General features: G+C 42.9%; 1 protein-coding gene across 1 annotated transcript in view; it reads left to right on the top strand.

The window, feature by feature from the left end:
* The window catches only part of SFMBT1 (Scm like with four mbt domains 1), a 320697-nt gene that overhangs the window by 169291 nt on the left and 129698 nt on the right, over positions 1–21708 (top strand). Inside the window, exons 10-11 of the mRNA XM_082266048.1 lie at positions 7790–7943; positions 18158–18240. Of these exons, the coding sequence (XP_082122174.1) occupies positions 7790–7943; positions 18158–18240 (237 nt within the window). The remainder of the gene's footprint in view (positions 1–7789; positions 7944–18157; positions 18241–21708) is intronic.

The raw sequence follows: 21708 nt of genomic DNA, 5'->3' as shown, positions 1-21708 counted from the left end.
CGGAAGCGCCGAGTATTATATTATAATTATGTGAAATAACTTAGTTACAGTGTCACTGTAACTAATCCCATTCACAATCCCATTCACAGGGGCGGAAGCATCCAGCCGATGCCATGTCCCGCCCTAGATAGACATATAAACTGCCAAGATTTGACCCTAAGAACGAGGGCCACTAAAACGTCACCTAGAAAAACCGCGGAGAACAAATCAAAACCGAGCATCAAAAAGGTCCCTATGCATATCCAGTATTTCCACTGTAAAGACAGAGATGTTGACAAATCCATAGATACACCATGCCTAATATGCAGCAAAAGCACTATAGTGCTGACATAAAGCCGTCATCATAAATAATAAAAAAGGGGGAGGGGGGATAAATAACAAAGTACACTTAGGATTTACAAATCAAAGCCAAAAGGAGACCTACCTGTAACCTATCCAATATATGAAAAAAAAAACAGCCCGCAAACCACTACCATATATGCCCTTGCCAGAAGTGTCGTACAGTCTAAACATACAATGACAGAGTTACTAAGTGGAACCCACAATATCCCACATCTGTATATAACAGGTAACATTTCTTAAAGGAAAGATGTATAAAGAGATTTAATAATTTTTATCCCACATACACCAAAATGGGACTGGGAGAAATGCTGGTAAGTCAGGGCCCCCCTGGCTCCGTATATTCCAGGGCACTTTATGAGGAAGGGAGCATAACTGGCAAACCCATTAAGACCAGGGGGTAAGTCAGCTCTCAGGTTGAAGATCCACCTGGACTCGCAGCGCAGGATTTCTTTGTCAAAGTCCACGCCCCAAGGTCCACCATGTATCCCGTCAATCATCATAAAACTCAAATTGTCCAAATTGCTGCACCTGTCGCAATTTTCAAAACGCATAGCAATAGGACTTTCAGGAAACCCATCACGTATGTCATCTACATGTTCTTTTACACGTTGTCTTTACATGCATTTCGTTTTCCCAATGTGAAACGCATCATATGCCCCCCTCAGGAGATATACAATACCTGTGGTCTCGCAGTTCTCAAAATGCATATGTCGAATTAACGTGGATCCAACTGTCATGGGGTCTCTGTTAACACACATATATCGGCAATGGCCACATCGATAGGTACCCCGGGGGAAGGATCCACATGGGTCTGCATCCTGAGTTCCATCAAAATAACTCGATGTGAGAATGTCTTTGATAGACCGATGTATACAAAATGTCACTCAAGGATCTGTGTCAACAAACCGTTTGATGACGTTATCCTCCGTCAGTAAATGCCAGTGTTCTCTCAAAACCTGCATTATTTTTCTATGCTGACTATTATATTTGATAATGGGTCTGATTTTGACTTCCCCCTAACAGGACTCACGCTTAAAAAGAAGCAATTCTCAGGGGCTTTCCAATTCTTTACTATAGGCCCTTTTCAATGCTCTGATGCTATAGCCCCTTTTCATAAATCTTTCCTTGAGAGCTTTAGTGTGAACCCTGAAGTCGTCATCACTAGTGCAGTTACATTGTACATGTAGGTACTGGCCTGTAGGTATTGTCCCTAATCAAGTGCCAGGGGTGGGCACTGTGGGCATGAAGTGGGGAATTCCCTGCCGTTGGTTTTCTGAACAGACAAGTAGCCACTGAGCCTTAAGGTTGTTTAATGATCATTAGATCAAGAAATGATAATGTATTAGCATTAGTGTTCACTGTAAAACGTAGGTTGAAATTGTTGTTATGCAATCTATCTACAAACTCAACTAATGCCTCACCCGTCCCTGTCCACAAAATTAGGATGTCATCAATGTATATCCGCCAGAGCGACACATGGCGGAGGTACACCGACAAGTCCTCAGATGCAAAGATCGACCGCTCCCACCCCCCCCGGTATAGGTTGGCATAAGATGGGGCACAGGTGGTCCCCATGGCTACCCCCTGCACCTGGAGGTAGTGCGAGCGGTCAAACATGAAAGCATTAAGGCTTTGAAATTAAAATGAACATCCCCACTCTCCTTTGCTGGTTCTCTAAGGGTTTTAAGCGATCAGCTTTCCAAGCGAGTAAACTGGCGTCACTAGAAAGGTTCACTACCCCCATCCCTTTCACTCCTCTGGGTGCTAGGGCCTTCAAACTGGTGTTTGAAGTTCAACTTCCACACAAAAGTTAAGTTTCTTGACCACGTCAAAAAGATCCAAATCCTTCTCTGAGTCCCAGTCAAAGTATATAAATTTCCTCCTAAGTAAATACACACTGTTTAAGGTTGATGACCTCAAAATCCATATCTTCTAGTGCTCTGGATGGATCACAAAAGAGTCCATCTTCTCCTGTATCAGGCTGATCTGAGGAGTTTTGTCGGTAGGGAGTACATCTAAAAAAATAGTCATCCATACTGGTCAATTGTGGACGAGGGGAGTTCTATTCCCATGTGTCCTTTTTCCTAACCACCCCATCACCATTTCCTCTGCCTTGTTGTTTATGGGTTCTAACCAGGGTGCCATTCCCTGATGGGGGTTACTTACTTTTCATTGGAGCCGGTGTCCAGGTCTAGTCGCTGCGTAAATCCCCGCCATTGCTTCTGCCTCGACCCCCTCTTGTGCGGCAACCATTCCTACCACCTCTGGGTTGGGGTTTCCCCTGCAAACATAGAGCTGATGAGGCAGATGAGTGGTCAGACATCTCACTATCTGATTGGTCCCCTCCCCTTTGCATAAACATTCTGTTCCTCCGGGTATTGTGCCATTTTTGTGCACGTCCCGTTTGGAAGGCTAATACATCCTTAGTGAATTTTTTATCCTTCTTGGTTATAATCTGTTGATTGAATTTCTCAAGGTTCTCCCTTAGTTATCCATTCTCATTTTTATATGTTGGAACGTCCCGAAAGTTGTTTAACTTTAGGGACACCGACTGGATCTCCTTGTCCAGTTTGAGGATCTCATCCTGTTAGTGATGTTTGAGAATACTTTGCATGCTCATAGAGCATGCTGTGAGGTTTTGTTCCCATTTATCTTTTAAATTTTGCAAGGGATTTTGGACAGTTGAGAAGATCTTTATCCGAAGGCCAAAAGGCACCGTTTTGGTCTCCAAATACTGCTGAAAAAAACTGACATGCCAGTGGAATATGGACACGTGTTCAAATAGTTGCTTAAGTTGTGCAAAATACACTAAAATCTTATTATGATTTTTGGATGATCCTGCTGAACTGGCTTTAATGCGTTCTTTAAAACTGGTCCAGCCGGATCCTATAAACTCAGACATGGTGTGGGAAAATAATTTTTTTTATTTTTTTTTATTATTTTTTTTATTTCAAAATTGTTCAATGAGCTTGATGGATGCTATATTCTTAGATTCCTTTACATGTATATATCTAAAACCAAGAGGGCAAAAAGCATTCTGTCACTCTCATGTATAGGCTCATCATAACCTAGGTGTTTCCCACCCTATTACTTAAAAAAAAAAAAAAAAATATTTCTTGTTTTGCAGAAATGAGAGCCAGATAGTCTGGGATAGACAAGCCCTATATGTACTATGTAAACCTAGAACGTCCTAGGAGGACAAAAGGTGGGCTTTTTAGATGGTATCTCCCATAGACCAATCACTGATATCACACAGATATGGTTAGTTTAGAAAAAGTATAAAAAGCATTTATTCCAATATTGTATACATAAACATAGAAAAACATGGGCCATAGAGAGCCCATAACATATTCTACATAAAATAACATTGAACGTGGTAAAGCATCTAATCATGCAGAAAATGCCAACATGTTTTGCGGTATATACATCCCGCTTCTTCAGGGCTTTTTGTTGTCCGCATGTAATGTCAAATATGTGTATGAAAGGAAAGCATCAAAACAAATCAATATATAAACAAACATAATAATAAGTGCCGGTTCACACTGAAGCGGCACGACTTTCGGGGCGACCTGTGAAGTCGCGTGCACCGCGACTTCGGCACGACTTGCACGGACTTCATAAAATTAATGTCTAAGCAAGTCGCCCCGAAGTAGTACAGGACCCTTTTTCTAAGTCGGAGCGACTTGTTTCACTCCTATTAGAACCGTTCCTGTACGTTCCTGTATGGGACGCGATGGTGCGTGACTTGTCAGGCTGACCAAGTCGTCTGACAAGTCGTACTAGTGTGAATGGAGACTAATACATTTATTTATCCATCCATCAAATACATGAGAAAAAAAAAAAAAAAAACCCAATCCCCACCACCATAATAATACACCATATATCTACAAAAAGGTAGGGTTGGCTTTGTTCCAGTTAGGGGAGACTGAAAAGAAATATGTTCACATCCCAAGCCGTGGGTGCCATCTCGCAAGCTATTTCCCACCTGTGTTTGATTTTGGCGCTCTTTTTGCTCTTGTATGTTTACTAGACTGAGGTAAGTGGCTTTTAGATATTGCTGGACAAGTGAGACCCCACCTGGCCCTCCATAGGACCGCCCCTTTTGGCTACTCAGGGGGCTGCCTATGTGTAGGGCTTTCCATTGTTGGATTGGTGGGGCCTTGGGAGACCCGGACATCCAATTGCGCAGGAAGACGGTGCTGACACTAAGATGCTATTTGCCTTGACCTTTGGACTTTTGATAAGAGACTCTGGCATGGTTATGCATATTAGAGGGTTAGGGTATACTTTTGATTTTTTGATTTCAATGTTAAGCCCGTGGTCTGAACAACTCTCTCATATGCATATATTTCTTCTCCTCTTTTTCCATTTTTTTGTTCCGTGTTTACATCCAGTACGGTCAGGGACAGTATATGCCTCCTTTTTTGAAGCTTTAGATGTGGTACTGGCCAGCAGCAGTGTTTGTGTGCCCTCGGCTTAGGATGTGTACATATTTCTTTTTGGTCTCCCCTTAACTGGAACATATCCAACGCAGTGGCGGCCCGTCCATGGGGGGGGGCAGGGGTGCCGCCCCCCCATCCATGCATCCGACCCCCTAATCTACATTCAGGGCACCGGACGCATGGATTCCAATGGGTTTTTTTTTTAAAGCACGTGATTTGAGCCAGAGGCTTTTATAGGCTTTAAAAAAGGGTGAGCTTGGGGTGCAGAGCACTGCGCCCTGAGCCCACCCAGTTGTGTGACAGTAGCGAAGGAATATTCCCTATTGCCACACTGATTCTCCTCATGGCCAATCGGGAAGCAGGTCCTGAGACCTGTTTCCCGATTGGCCGAAAGGAGAAGGCATGCTATTGGCCAAGAAGGGGGGAGGAGACCGCTGCCGAGAAGGGACATAAAGAAGCCTGAGGGGGAATCCGTCCCCCCCCGACTGATGGAGCACCAGCCGCCACTGATCCAGCGCTACCTTTTGGTAGGTATATGGTGTATTATTATGGTGATAGGGTTTGGGTTTTTTTTTTCATGCATTTGACGTGATGGATAAATGAATGTATTATCATTATGTTTGTTTTGATTTGTTTTGATTTTTTTTTCTTTCATACACATATTAGACATTTGTGAATTACATGCGGGCAACAAAAACCCTAAAGAAGCAGGATGTATATACTGTGAAACATGTTGGCATTTCCTGCATAGTTGGATGCTTTACCACGTTTGATGTTGTTTTATGTAGAATATGTTATGGGCTCTCTATGGCCTGTGTTTTTTCTATGTTTATGTATACAATATTGAAACTAATGAATGCTTTTTATACTTTTTTTTAAACTAACCTTATCTGTGTGATATCAGTGGTTGGTCTATTGGAGATACCATCTAAAAAGCCAATTATTTGTCCACCTAGGACATTCTAGGTTTACATTGACCAGAATTATCATTGGAATATATTTTATTGTTGAATAGTAATTGGGTATGGGAGTGAAGGAATGCCCGGTTTTATGCCTTTCGAAGGCATGACTTACAGTATCCTCTCTCAAGGAGGAGGTTCTTCAAATCATCAGCTGCTGCTTTAAATTTGGTATCGTCACTACAGTTACATTGCCGTCTCAAATGCTGGGAGTATGGAATAAAATGTAATAACAGCTGTGGATGGAAACTATTGGCCCTGAGTACCAGCAGATGGTTTTAGGTATAAATCCATAACAAGGGTTCCCTCAGGTGGGGTTTTAATTGTCACATCTAAAAATGTGACTTTGTGCTTTTCAAAGGTCATAATAAAAGTGAGATTGTAGTTATTGTAGTTCATGATGGAGAGACATTTGTGGAGTAGCTCAACCGGACAATCCCATAAAAGAAAAACGTCATCTATATAAGGAAGCCATAGTGAGGTGTGTTTTGAAAAACTGATAACAGAAAATGCCGTTCCCACTCCCCTAGGTACAGATTGGCGTAGGATGGGGCACAACATGTCCCAATCGCTACGTCCTGTACCTGGAGGAAGTGGGAACCATCAAACATGAGTACATTGTTAAGAAAAATAAATTTCATTAGGTCCAAGACAAAATTAAACCGCTCCTTGGAGTGTGAAGTACTCTGTACAAAGAAGTTTTTTTTATGACAGCAAGGCCCTTTTATTCTATGTGGAATAGAGCAGAATAGTGCTTCCACTTCTATGGTGACTAGAAGGGTTTGTTGATAAATTGTGAGGCCTTCAATAGATTGAAGAAAATGAGAAGTGTCTTGATATAGAACAGTAAGCTGACTACAAAGAGTCTGAGAAACCTATCAACCCACTTGCTGGCATTTTCAGAGATCAGAGAGGTGGTTGTGAGGGTGTGAGTTTGGGCTTAGAGAGCCTACCACCAAAGATTTAAGCACATTGGGGAGGGCATAAAATACAGGAATGCATGGATGTGTGTTATTGATAAATTCATGGGTCCAAGTAGAAATGAGCCCCCTACGTAGGCCAGCATTGACCAGAGAGTAATAACATGCATTGGACCAATCAATCAATGCTGAAGAGATAGACTTATACCACTCCAGATTGTTGAGGATCTTTAGATACATTCGTTTGAAATCCTGACTATTCATTATCACTGTATTCCCTCCCTTGTCCGCTGGCTTATTAACAATGGATCTATTCACAGTCGGGTTATCCAGGGCAGTTGGTTGTGAGAGCGTGAGATTGGGCACATATGGAATCAGGTGTATGGCATTCTTGCCCTTTGTCTTTGTGGACCTCCAGCATAATATGAGATGTTTGTAAATTATGATCATGTAAGTCTACTTTGATAGTTTAAACTGATTATTGCACTTTTTGCTCTGTATACTTACTTTTGTATGTATTTTAAAGGTCCTTGTGATATGCTAACAGGTGGCATCCCCCTGAGGAAGACTTAATTATTCAAAACCCATTGGGGCTCTGGACCTATGCAATCAGGATCATCACACTGTATCTCTTGGCTCACAGTCATTTATTGATCAAGTGATATGTGATATTTTTTATAGAATTGTGATACTTTGTTGAATTTTCCCCTAGATTGCTTTTGGGGTTATTTTTAATAATATTTCAACAAATACTCAATTTTATCTCTATATACACCTCTTATATTCTGTGGGTATCAAAAAGTCCCTCCCTTTTCCCCATCTGGGGGTGTTTGAGGTCCTTATGGGCGAACAGTCAAACATATGGTAAATGCATATAAAAAATTGTGATCCCCTCCTCTTCAGTTCTTTATTCAAACACATAAACCAAACACACCTGTCACAGGTTTCCAATGATTTTAAAGAAGGGCAACCTCAGACAATAAATGATTTTGGGTTGAGGAGTTTTCCCAACTTCAGAAATTAAAACACATTGAATATAATATATAAAACTCTTCAACAGTCTTTTATCCCAATCTCTATTCCCAGATGCTGTAGAATTGTTTAATCCAAATCCACTGCCTTGCAGGTCTTTAATGAGCAGTATTTCCTTGTTGAGCTGGATGATCTTCGGTCTGAAGCCCCTACTAGCCACCAGTCAATGATTTGCCATAAGAGCTGCCCAGGAATTCTTCCTGTCCGTTGGAGTCAGAAGATGGGCCTGTCTGTCCACCCCCCTTTAGGTATGTGTATGGAGTTTAGTCCTATGTCTTAATAGGTAGTAGCCAAGCTAAGTATGGTTTGGAAAAGTGTACATTCAGTAAAGTGACCTCTCAAGCCATGTTATTATATGTAATAATATTGTTTGAGAAACCTATTTAACATGCCTTAAATGCTATGAATGATGGAATAAGGACCATTAGGCTCAATCTGTACCCTTTCAGAACATAAGAATGGATGTCTGACTCCATACACTTTGATGTCTGTCATAACTGATGCAGACTTGACACAAAGATTGGCAAGTGTCTCAAGACAGGTAGTTTGTGTAACTATCACTATAGCAACTTGTATGGCTGCTTTTAAGTTGCCATAAAATTATTTATAATGGAAGCATTTAGAGACAAACTTCAAATTCAATGGATCTCTCAAGTGGCTTGTAGGCATGTTATGTTGACGTGTATGAAATATTTGTGTTAGAGGCGAAGGTGAGTATGAAGGATATTTTTACTGATGGTCGATAATACAAGGACAGGGGCACAGGTTTCTCTGTAATCTCAATATAACTCTACAGGGCAGCTTCAAATACCTTAAAGGTAAACTATGGGAAAAATAATAAAATGGCATCTACACAGCTGTTTAACTTGTTCTGTTACCTCTTATAATCCCATGCTTTTAGACAGAAATGGTAACGTGGTGGTAGGTCTTCATGATGTGGCCAAGCTCTCTGGTGTGCAATTCACATTATCATATACAGGATTTGGAGACAATTGGGTTATAATGCTACCTACAAAAGGAGTACTGACAGGGGACCTAAAAAGAAGAGGATCAAAGATGCTTTGTGCAAAATCATTGCACAGAGCAGGTAAGTATAACATGTTTGTTATTTTAAATAAAAAAAGCAAAGCTTTACAATTTAACCATTTTACCAATCTTTTGCTTTTTCTTAAGATTACATTTTTTTTTTTTGGTCAACATTTCCCTTCCCACTGCTTGAACTGAACTATGTGCAGCTTTATGGATTGACATATCCTCAGCAATAGCTTTGGAGGCCATACCTGGACCCCGCTATGCTTGACAATTGAAGATCTAGCCTGGAATGTGCTATTGGTTTTGAATTGTGGTGCTTTCCAGACCTGAGTGTACTGTGTTAATTAGCCACTGAGAACTAGGTTCAGAATAGTGGCACAACCTTTGGTCTGACCCAATATCTGAAGACTCACGAACACTGGCCTGACAGCCTGGAATGTTTTCTTCTGCTGCCTTCTTGGTATGACCTCGGCCTTCCAAATACTCCAAATCTACTGAAAAATTATTTTCAGAATGAAGTAGCCTTTGCAGACATCTGGACAGACAGCATCTCCCATACCTAGGTACTTGACGTGGTTTCCAGGGGCTACAAACGTAAGTTTCACTCTCAGCTCCCGCTCTTCTTTGTCTTCTAACCTACCTATGTCTCTACATAGATTAGCAGACCTCTATACAGCCCTTGCAGATCTTTTGGATCAAGGGGTTATCAAAAAAGCATGGAAAATTTCAGGGGTTCTACTTCAACCTTTTCATAGTTCCCTAAACCAAAAGGGGGCCTTCGCCTTATCTTGAATCTCTTCAAGTCTTCATTTGTGTCCAAAAATCTGTATAGAATTCACCATATTTGCCATAGCCTTCCTCCATCAGGGAGATTTTCTGTCCTCAGTGGACATCAAGAATGTGTGCATGTCCCTATATTTTCAGCGCATCAACTCTCTGGGACCCAAGCTCTTCTGGTTTGTGGCCTTATAATTTGGCCTGTCCTTCACCCCCTGAGTGTTCACCAAGGTGTTGGACCCTGTGCTGGCTTTGTTACACTCCCAGGGCTGCTTCATTGTGGCATGTCTGGATAAACTCCTGTTGGGGGAACAGTTAGCACAGGTTCTGACCACCAACGTGATGCGAACAGTTCAGAACTTAAAAAGGCTTGGTTGGTTCCCGAGCCTTCAGAAGGCTGTGTTCAAGCATCCTAATCCCTTGGAGTAGTTTTATCCTAGATGCAGCTCAAGCCAGAGTTTTCTTCTTCCAGGAGTCACCCAAGTCTTCAAGATACTGTCATCATGGGACAACCCGGTTAAATATCTAAACAAGCTGATTCGCTTGATACCAAGCTCCAAAAGCTCCAAGTTGTCTCTGGCCTGGTGGCTCAGGAATTCAGCTCTTAGGTTGGGGAAATCCTTCCTTGTGATACCTTAAAAGATGCTCACAATGGATACCAGCCTGCTGGTCTAGGGAGGAGTCCTACCTTGTTGGGGCAGCGACTTGGTCACTGGATACATTTTGTCTCCTGGTCAACTTTCTGGAGTTTGAAACAAATTTGTTGTTCCTACTACGCTGGATCTTCTGGTTGGAGGGTCATCTGATCCAGTTCGTGTCATACAACGCCACAGCAGTGACAAACTTCAACCATCAGGGGGGCAAGAAGTATTTTCATGGCATAAGAGGTAGAAAGAATTATTTTATGGGCAGAACTTTACGGTCCAGCCTTGTCCACCATAACATCCTATTGGACAATTGGCAGGTAGATTTCCTCAGCTGAAGGAGTTTGGACCCAGGGGAATGGGCACTACACCCAGATTTGTTCTGGATCTGGGGAATGGGACCTACACCCAGATGTGTTCCAGGACCTGTGTCACACTTGGTGGATGTCAGATGTGGACCTTTTTGGCCTCCAGGTTTAATTGAACAGGTTTGTCTCCAGGTACAGAGATTTCTGATGGAAGCTATGGTAACTCCGGGGAGTCAGTACAGTCTGATCTACGCCTTTCCTACTCTGAAACTGCTTCCTCATCTGCTCTACAGGATTGAGATAGAGTGTCTGGGCCTGGATCTGAACCTAGGACCTCTGCTGTGTCAGTACTTCTTCAAGCTGAGTCACTTGAGATGCTGGACAGCTCCCCACCTGATTGTTTTGACAACCTTGCTTCATGCCTTCTTTCTCTTGAATCTTAAACCCTTTGCTCCTCCCATAAACTTCCTATCCAAGCCATACCTATTCACTTCCTATTTGCCAGAATATTGTGCGGTCTCCAGCTAATATCTTGCTCTTGTCACTCCTACTGCCACCTTTATCTAAGTTACTACTCATTATTGACCTTTCGCTTGTCCCTAGACTATGCTTTTGCTTAATCCAAACAAGCAGCCACTTATTACCGACCTTTTTACTTGTTTACTGACTATGCTTCTGCTTGATCTCTACCTGCTATATCTTCTACTGGACTCTGGCTTAATCACCTACTGGTGGGGCGGTCCTGAGGACTGTGACCTGGTACTAACATGCAGGATTTCTGGTGAATATCACTTAGTACTTAGACCCGCTTAATCTGCCAGGGTGACCTGCTTGTATAGTTTTTGGTATGTACTGCTGGTTGGTGGGATTCTCTCTACTGCTATAACTACTGGTCTCTGTGCCTGACCCCTGACTGTGACAGAGGGCCTTCCAGTTATTCCATAGCTCTGGATTGGCCCAAGAAGATATGTTACGCCAACCTGATCAGACCACTGGCAGATGCTCTGTAAGCTCTCCCAGACCATCAAAATATTCTGTCCCTCATTGATGTTTACTGATGACATCTACAGTATCTACAGGACATGCTGCCAGGAGCATGTGGTTTAATCTTCATGACATGTATACTCTTGACGACTTCTCTGAAGAAGGTAAAGTTGTTACCCTCTATACTATTTAGTATGTGTTACTGCGTGTCACATTCTTGCTCATATGAGATAAGACCTCTGAGTCTGGATTTGAAATGTTGTCTTCTCTTTCTTAGTGACTTTGCTCTTGTTCATGTAGTTCCAGGGACCGTCTCCCTGGAATAGTCTCCTATTCTTTAATTTTTTTCTCATGTAGTCTTTCCTGTACAACCCTTTGTGACTGTAGGATTTGTATTTAGCACTTTGTAAACTATCGGGACTATCCCCTTTCCACTCTTATTTACAAAGTTGCTTTCCTTGTTGCCATCAACTCTGTAAGGAGTGTGTCTGAGCTGGTGGCCTTGTTCCCACAAAGAACCATTTCTTGTCCTACACTGGGACTGCATGGTGTTGAATTCCAGAGCCTTCTTTCTTTCTAAAGTGGTTTCAGCCTTTCACCTTACCTAGGACTTTGTTCTTCCCTCCCCCTATCTGGCTTCGTACATTAAAAGGAGATTTCCATTTGATGTCTGGATTTAGTTTGTGCTGTGCATGTTTACCTAAAACTAGCCATACATGGAAATACATCGAAATTTGTCCGGTTTAGCAGGGATCATCTGAATTTTGATCCATGTATGGGCAAGGTGGTTGTACAGAAGTCAATCAACTGATCGACTTCTGTAAAACTGCCCTGCCAGCGGTACTGATCAGTGTATTGTGATGGTAGGGAAGTCTCCCTGCTCAGTGGGGAAGATTCCCCCATCCTCCTCAAATGAGTGGATAGGGGAATAGTCCTCTTTTTTTTTCATTCAACACACTGGTTGTATTGTTTTCTTGTTTACCAATGTTCAAATCCTCTTGCTGCAGTACAACCCCATTGTCTCTGAATCAAGTGTCCCTCAGTGAAATACAAGAAAAGTATTTTCTAGTGAGTACAAGAATCCAAAATCTTTATTGTACAGTAAAGGACACACAAATCAATTCATAGACCATGGGTTATATGCCTCTACCTATAAAAGATAGGACACTGGCAAAAGCTTTGTTGGGCATGCCCCCATATAACCCCAGCTATTCTGTGAGGATCTAATTTTTTTGCTATTGCCCTTAAGTAATGTACTCCTTCTCCTCACAGAGAAGAATTTCTCACTATTGGGCAAGTAGCAACAAATGTAGTTAGCAGCAGGGCGCTAAACAGGTCTAGGGCCTTGGCCTGACACCCAGACTCCGAAAACCCTTTCGGGGAATACCCACTGTGACAGGCTAAACCTGGACACTGATTGGGACCATTGATGTGGACAAGGTAAGACCGGGTTTCCCTGTACCTTCATATGAACTGGCTCCTGGCTATACATGCTTTGATAGATTTGTAGCATACACTATATTCTTATTCTAGAAGAAACACTGCAGTGCCAGGCACACAAGCGGTTAGGATGTCACAGGTTATTGAAAGGGGCAGGGGCAAGCAAACTGTTAGTGTTTTTTCTTAACTTTTATTGTCTCACTATTCAGCTTTATAGTGAATGCTATTATAGCTTTTTCCTCTTTACATTTGATGGTCTTTTTTAACCCCACTATCAGAACTTCCCCTCCAGCTAGTAATGTAGTGATTACAGGACTCCTAGCTTCTGGTCGCCATTATCTGCAGACAATGCAAGCTAATAATTTTCTGTCTTATCTGTTGCTGAATACCTCGGAAACACAGCCATTGGAACTCAGGTTGCAATTTCTTATTCCAGACATGCTAATCCCCCTCAATCCTTGTCCATGCTGTGACCACCCTCTAAGTGAAGACACTCATTTGCAATGGCGAATCAGAGGTGCTTTGGAATGGAAGGACATGGGACAAACAGCAGTGAGTCCACTGCAGATGCTGAGAAAACTCCAAGTTCCTCTCAGGTTGACACCAGTCCTCTGTTCCAGAGCAAGGTCTAACTGACACCACGTCAGGCCCCTGACTCAGGCTCCCTCACAGATACACAAACTTTGTGGCTTGTCTAACTAAAGTGGAGTTCTCTGCCACTATATCAGATCTCTTCCAGTGGCTTTTGCCACATCTGCAGTCAGCAGTGTCTGAGCCTTGAATGCCTTTCCTCCCCTGACTATGTTCATGGGCCACAACCAGAACGGTCTAGCACTCTTACAGTGTTAGAAAACAAGGGGGTTGCTGATATTTTAGGAAATATTTTTCACTGAATCGATTTCAGGAAGCTACTCCTTTTAGCTTCTTGCCATATGCTGTTAACTCGTTGATTGAGGCAGTGCATACTAGTCTCTGGATAAATATACCTAGTACTGCACAACATCCCTATGTCCCTAAAAGCAAAAAAAGAGGGCCTTTTGTAGAAAGCATTTTTCCACTCTGGATCATGCAATTTGGGCCTTCTACAATGATTGGCCAAACTCTAAAATGTTTTTTGCTGTGATTTACTTCTATCCCTAAATCCCAGATATTTCCCAGCTAGGTACATTCCAAGCTCTGAGTTGGAGTGGGCATGCAGATCGCTTCACCTTTGCTCTGCTGTTTTTGTTTTAAGACAACCCTGTGGGTCCTGCTTTGATAATGTTTAACCTGTTCCTATCCACTTTTTGCCTTTTGCACTTCCTTGTTGCCTGCTGTGACCCTATGTGTCCCTCTGGGGCTTGTGCAGGGCCTCTTGACAATTTATGTTCTAATGGATTACTCCTTTTATGGGTTCTGTATAAAAATTTAACTTCCTTCCCTCCATTACTCCTGACAGCAATAGTTTTGCCTTGGCTCTCCCTTTTTTCTTTTGCTTTTTGAGGATGGGTATCCTGAAAGCCTGTTCTCCTTACTTCCCTGGTGCATTTTTTATTTTTTTTCCTTCCCTTAAGGATTGGGTCAGGCATTGCATCAATAGCTACTTGCCACATCTTCCCTTGGTACCTGACCCCTCTTCTCATCACTTCTTTTTAAGGGAGGTTCTTCCTTGGGATTCCTTCCTGCTCTTCCGCCTGACTGGGTGGTCATCTTGCCTTTATACAGTGGGTACGGAAAGTATTCAGACCCCCTTAAATTTTTCACTCTTTGTTATATTGCAGCCATTTGCTAAAATCATTTAAGTTCATTCTTCTTCCTCATGAATGTACACATAGCACCCCATACTGACAGAAAAACACAGAATTGTTGACATTGTTGCAGATTTATTAAAAAAGAAAAACTGAAATATCACATGGTCCTAAGTATTCAGACCCTTTGCTCAGTATTTAGTAGAAGCCCCCTTTTGATCGAATACAGCCAGGAGTCTTTTTGGGAAAGATGCAACAAGTCTTTCACACCTGGATTTGGGGATCCTCTGCCATTCCTCCTTGCAGATCCTCTCCAGTTCTGTCAGGTTGGATGGTAAACGTTGGTGGACAGCCATTTTTAGCTCTCTCCAGAGATGCTCAATTGGGTTTAAGTCAGGGCTCTGGCTGGGCCATTCAAGAACAGTCACGGAGTTGTTGTGAAGCCACTCTCTAGTTATTTTAGCTGTGTGCTTAGGGTCATTGTCTTGTTGGAAGGTAAACCTTCGGCCCAGTCTGAGGTGCAGAGCACTCTGGAGAAGGTTTTTGTCCAAGATATCCCTGTACTTGGCCGCATTTATCTTTCCCTCGATTGCAACCAGTCATCCTGTCCCTGCAGCTGAAAAGCACCCCCACAGCATGATGCTGCCACCACCATGCTTCACTGTTGGGACTGTATTGGACAGGTGATGAGCAGTGCAAAATGGGTGTTTAAAGGATCATTGACATAAGACGTAAATAAACCAAAACACTAACAGCACTATAAAAAGGGACATCTATGCACGCGCACAAGTCCGTAAGATCACTCTAATAAAGGTCCACATGGAGACTTCTGTATCTCTCTGAGTTTGTTGTTCAAGGAAAAAGGTGTGAGGGACCTGGATTGAAAGCACCACACTTCCACCACCGCCAAGTGCTCCCCCCCTTGTAATGGGAACTCACCAGATGACCGGTGAAAGTAAGCCCTTCACAATATCCACCTCTCTCAGGATACACGTCTCCAGAACCGGACCCCTTAGCCTTCTCCTCCAAAAGGTACTCCGTTCACCCAAGCATATAAAATGAACAGAGTAGGGGCAAACAATAGTGTAATTCCGCATAGAAAAGTTTTATTAAAAACACACACATTGAGCCCCTCTCCCCTCAAGATGTCTACTCACAGGAAGCCAAACTTAGTGAAGGCATATAGTACGCTTAATGACCACCAATTCCAAAACGACCCCTTACAGTGCTGAGGAAGATGTCCGGCGTATGAATAAGATGTTAGGGCGACTGCGCACAGGTAATGAGCAGTGCCTGGTTTTCTCCACACATACCGCTTAGAATTAAGGCCAAAAAGTTCTATTTTGGTCTCATCAGACCAGAGAATCTTATTTCTCACCATCTTGGAGTCCTTCAGGTGTTTTTTTTAGCAAACTCCATGCGGGCTTTCATGTGTCTTACACTGAGGAGAGGCTTCCGTCGGGCCACTCTGCCATAAAGCCCCGACTGGTGGAGGGCTGCAGTGATGTTTGACTTTCTACAACTTTCTCCCATCTCCTGACTGCATCTCTGGAGCTCAGCCACAGTGATCTTTGGGTTCTTCTTTACATCTCTCATCAAGGCTCTTCTCCCCCGATAGCTCAGTTTGGCCGGACGGCCAGCTCTAGGAAGGGTTCTGGTCGTCCCAAATGTCTTCCATTTGAGGATTATGGCGGCCACTGTGCTCTTAGGAACCTTAAGTGCAGCAGAAATCTTTTTGTAACCTTGGCCAGATCTGTGCCTTGCCACAATTGTCTCTGAGCTCTTTAGGCAGTTCCTTTGACCTCATGATTCTCATTTGCTCTGACATGCATTGTGATCTGGAAGGTCTTATATAGACAGGTGTGTGGCTTTCCTAATCAAGGCCAATCAGTATAATCAAACACAGCTGGACTCAAATGAAGGTGTAGAACCATCTCAAGGATGATCAGAAGAAATGGAAAGCACCTGAGTTAAATAAATGAGTGTCACAGCAAAGGGTCTGAATACTTAGGACCATGTGATATTTCAGTTTTTCTTTTTTAATAAATCTGCAACAATGTCAACAATTCTGTGTTTTTCTGTCAGTATGGGGTGCTATGTGTACATTCATGAGGAAGAAGAATGAACTTAAATGATTTTAGCAAATGGCTGCAATATAACAAAGAGTGAAAAATTTAAGGGGGTCTGAATACTTTCCGTACCCACTGTATAGGGCTTCTGCCCTCAGGGACAAGTCCATCTTTTCCTGCCTGAGCCCATTCTCCCCTTAGGGTCTGGTTCTTGGGCCTATACAATGTGTAAAATCTGTCCCTCTCACTTGTGTGGAGCCACGACCTAATCTTTGGCTCACGTTTAATTTAAAACTCATTTGTTTGCTAGGTGGCTGTTTGAGCCTCCGCTGCTGCTTACTTTAGCTACAGGGTGTTTCCACTGTTAACTGTTTGTTCAAGCTTCCTGTTTATTCCCTGTGGGTTGTTGCAGCTGGTTTGTACCCTTTCTCCTCGATTTATACTTGGATGTTGCATGGTCTATTAATTGATTACGGTACTCTATGATAACGATAATAGGAATTTTGACATACATCTAAATTCCATATCTTGGAATTGCCCTCCTTTTCTGCAATCTCCTCATTGCTTGCTAAAAAGTCTCAATAAGTATATATGGATATAGTGGGAGGGGTCAATCCTAGCAATCCTTTTGCTAATGTACATTCACCTTAAGATAGCGTTATAAAACCCATGGTCTTTGAATCAACAGATTTTATCCTCTACTGTGCTACAAGATATAAAATTCTTCTTTTTGGCTTTCTGTCTCCATCCTACAATGGGCACATGAAACAAGCAATCTAATAAGGTGCAATGGACCATTGCAGCTATCCATGCCCTAGATGTGTTACAACAGTGGAGATGCTAGAACCAACATCTCCTGAAAACTATTTCTCCCATTATTTTTATTAACACAAAGTAATCCATGCCTCTTTCAGCTTACATGCAGTAACTGGCATCATTAACAAGTTAAAAAATGTATTTGCAGTACCACCTGTTGTAAGATAGCAGGCTGTGTATACTGATATGTTGGTGCTTTATCGGCAAAATTGTATTGGAACAGATGCACTTTTTTCAGCTGTAAATGTAAACTGTAGAAAGATGGCTCTGTTTTTGCCTACAGTTGAGCTGCGAGATGCGAGCACAGTTCTGTGTTACTACATGTTCAGAATCCTCTGTTGGGTACTGGTTTACAAGAAAATTCCTTTAGGAGATATGGCCATCATTCTATCAAAGCCCTCCAGGTATATCAATTCATCGCCTTCTCATGAAGATAAACACAGACATGCAAGAATCTTTTTTACGGAGTAGCATCCAATTTGTCATGGCAAAGGCAGTAGTGTCTTCTTTCATTGTGTCAGTTCTGTATTTGTAGCATGCAGATTAGCATTCCTTTTAGAAGCCTTCATTTTATTTATTCTACACACAATGTTCTCAAGCTTGCTATACAGTTCTTGTATTAGGCAACATGTCTTACACTGTCACTCATCATTTTCTTTCTGCAGGATACTCGGAACAGGCTTTTGACTGGAATGAATATCTGACTCATTGCAATGCTCATGCTGCTCCTGACAGTTGCTTCCCTGAGGTGAGTATTTCATCCCTGCAGCTTGGTCTGTGTTAATAATTAGCAGGACTCCCTGACATTCTGGTATGCTAAGCTATATGCACTAAGAGATTTATTGAAATGCAGTTTGGTTTAGAAGCAAAAATAATATACAAAGCATATATATGCACAGTTGCTAGTAGAACATGATTGGTCATCTCCTAAATAAATGTATCTATAATCTTAATAGTTTTTTGAAACGCAAGGTGTTACCATTTTGTACACAGATCACATTTTATTTAAAAGAAACCAAGAACCCTGTTTGAGAAATATGGGGTTGCCATTGTGTTCCTTCTGAAATGCTAGTTGCATGTCTGTCCTTGGCTTTATTAGTTTGAATTACTGACTTTGATCAAGCATGCATCAAGTGAAGTCAAATTTCCTGATTGCTTTGGGACAGTGACTCAAAGTGTTAAAGCCCGGTTGATGACATTATTTTTTTTCTTCTTATTGTACAATGCATTAAGAGAATTCTTTTTTTTTTTTTTGCTGATAAAAGGGGTGCACAAACTGTCAGTTCCAGCAACTTCAAAGGTGGAAAAATTTGGCTCCTTTCCCCCCCTTCTTGCTTTAGTTTTTATATGTACAGCGGGTAAAATAAATATTGAACACTTCACCATTTTTCTAGGTAAATCTATTTCAAAAGGTGCTATTGACATGACATTTTCACCACATGTCTGTAACAACCCATGCAATGCATACATACAAAGAAACCAAAACAAAGATTAGAAATTAGGTTATGTGTAATAAAATGGAAACTTTCAATTGGTTTCCATTGTATAAAGCTCCTAGAATGGCCTAACCAATCACCTGACTTGAATCCAATAGCAAATCTATGGAAAGAACTAAAAAATCTGAGTTTATATAAGAGGCCCACGGAACCTTCAAGATTTGTGGAATAATGGGCCAAAATCATGCCTGATCAATGCATGCGACTAGTTTCTCCATACAGGAGGCTGTCATTACCAACAAAGGATTTTGTACGAAGTATTCAATTTCAGTTAGCATGTTCAATACCTTTTCCCTGTGTCATTCCATTTTATTAGACAAAACTTCATTTCTAAATGTATTTGTGTATATACACTGCTCCAAAAAAATCAAAGGAACACTTTGAAAACACATCAGAACTCAAAGGGGAACAATATCATGCTTTATATCTATACTGATATGGACTGGGTATTGTGTTAGGAACAAAAGGATGCCACATCGTGAAAAAATGATGCAGCAGGCTAGTCAAGTTTGCTGAAATTTCATTGCAGCAACTCAAAATGGTACTCAGTAGCTTGTATGGCCCCCACGTGCTTGTATGCATGTCTGACAACGTTGGGGGAAGCTCCTAATGAGACAACAGATGGTGTACTGGGGTATTTCCTTCCAGATCTGAACCAAGTCATCACTGAGCTCCTGAACAGACTGAGGTACAAGCTGGCACCGTTGAATGGACCGAAAAATTATGCCCCAGAGGTGTTCTATTGAATTTAGGTCAGGTGAGCGTGGGGCCATTCAATTGTATAATTTCCCTCATCCTCCAGGAACTGGCTGCATACTCTCACCACATAAGGCTGGGCATTTTCATGCACCAGGAGCAACCCAGGACCCACTGCACCTGAGTAGGGTCTGACAATGGATCCAAGGATTTCATCCTAATACCTAATGGCAGTCAGGGTGCCATAGTCTAGAATGTAGAGTTCTGTGCGTCCCTCCAAGGGTATGCCTCCCCAGAGCATCACTGACCCACCAACAAACCGGTCATGCTAAACAATTTTACAGGCAGCATAATGTTCTCCACTGCTTCTCCAGACCCTTAACGTCTGTCACAAGTGCTCAGGGTGAACCTGCTCTTATCTGTGAAAAGCACAGGGTGCCAGTGGCAGACCTGCCAATTCTGGTGTTCAATGTTGAATGCCAATCGAGCTCCACGGTGCTGGGCAGTGAGCACAGGGCCCACTAACTGACATCTGGCCCTCAGACCACCCTCATGAAGTCTGTTTTTGATTGTTGATTTAGAGACATTCACACCAGTGGCCTGCTGGAAGTCCTTTTGTAGGGCTCTGGCAGTGCTCATCCTGTTCCTCTTTGCACAAAAGTGCAGATACCGGTCCTGCTGATGGGTTAAAGACCTTCTACAGCCATGTCCAGCTATCCTAGAGTAACTGCCTGTCTCCTGGAATCTCCTCCATGTCAATCCATCTGCCAGAGGATTCCATGATTGTGCACCTTTCTGTTAAGCCGAGACGCCAACAGATCCACCTCGGGGGTGCCTCCTAGGAGACACAGCTGATGAAACACCTCCAGATGAAGGGACCACTCCCCGTGATCCAATGCCTACCGAATGAGGTAATGCGCCTGCCAATTTTCCACCTTGGGAATGTGTACAGCGGAGAGAGCTGGAACAAACCAATCTGCCCACCTTAGAATGCCGGCTACCTCCAGAGCCGCCAGGACAGTTCTTGTGCCCCCTTGGTGATTGACATAAGCCACGGCCGTGGCATTGTCCGATTTGAATGTGCCCTGGACAACCCTGAAGATCCATCCAATGATCCAGACACAGTCTGATCGCTCGGAGTTCCAAGACATTGATCGGGAGTCTGGACGCTTCCAGTGTCCAGATTCCCTGAGCGGAATGCTTGCTGAGGACACCTCCCTAGCCCGACAGGCTGGCATCTGTGGTGACCACTGTCCAATAGAAGGGTAGGAAGGATTTTCCCAGCCGAAGCACAAAGCCAGTATATCAGGGACTCCGTGACCTGACTCAGCCAGATCTGATTGTCTAGAGACTGCGGAGTCTTGTCCCATTTGGTCAGAATTTTCCTTTCCAGGGACCTCGTATGGAAATGTGCAAATGGAACCGCCTCGAAGGTAGACACCATCAGGCCCAGCACCGGCATGCAGATCCGGAAGGATGACCATTTGTTGGACAGCAGGATGTGAATTGCAGTCTGCAATTTCTAGAGTTTGTCCAGAGGAAGGAGCACTCTGGCTAAGGACGAGTCCAGAGTCAGGCCCAGATAGTCCAGCTTTGTGGACGGAACCAGAGCAGACTTCTGAAAATTCAGAATCCAGGCCAAACTCCCGCAGAGTTCGTATTGTGATCTCCAGGTTCTCCACCAGAGCAGAGGGAGAGGAGTCTCAGCTCGCAGAAGGAGACCGTCCAAGTAGTCCAGTACCGCGATCCCCCGTTGGCGCAGCAAAGCTAGCACCGGGGCTAAGACCCGAGGAGCAGATGCAAGACCAAAGGGTAACGCCACAAACTGATAATGCTCCTCTCCCAAAGCAAAGCGGAGAAAAAACTGGTGAATATTGATAGAGGCGAGGAAATCCTGCTGACGCAGGGATGCCACCACCGTTCAAATGGACTCCATTCTGAGCTTCTGCACCTACACAAAGCAGTTTAGCGCCTTGAGGTCCAGGATTGGACGCACTTTGCCTTCCTTCCTGGGAACTGTGAAT

This window comes from Pelophylax lessonae, assembly GCF_965119305.1.
Source record: "Pelophylax lessonae genome assembly, chromosome: 8".
Classification (NCBI taxonomy): domain Eukaryota; kingdom Metazoa; phylum Chordata; class Amphibia; order Anura; family Ranidae; genus Pelophylax; species Pelophylax lessonae.
The sequence above is the reverse complement of the archived record's forward strand: the minus strand, read 5'-3'. Positions and strand labels throughout refer to the sequence as shown.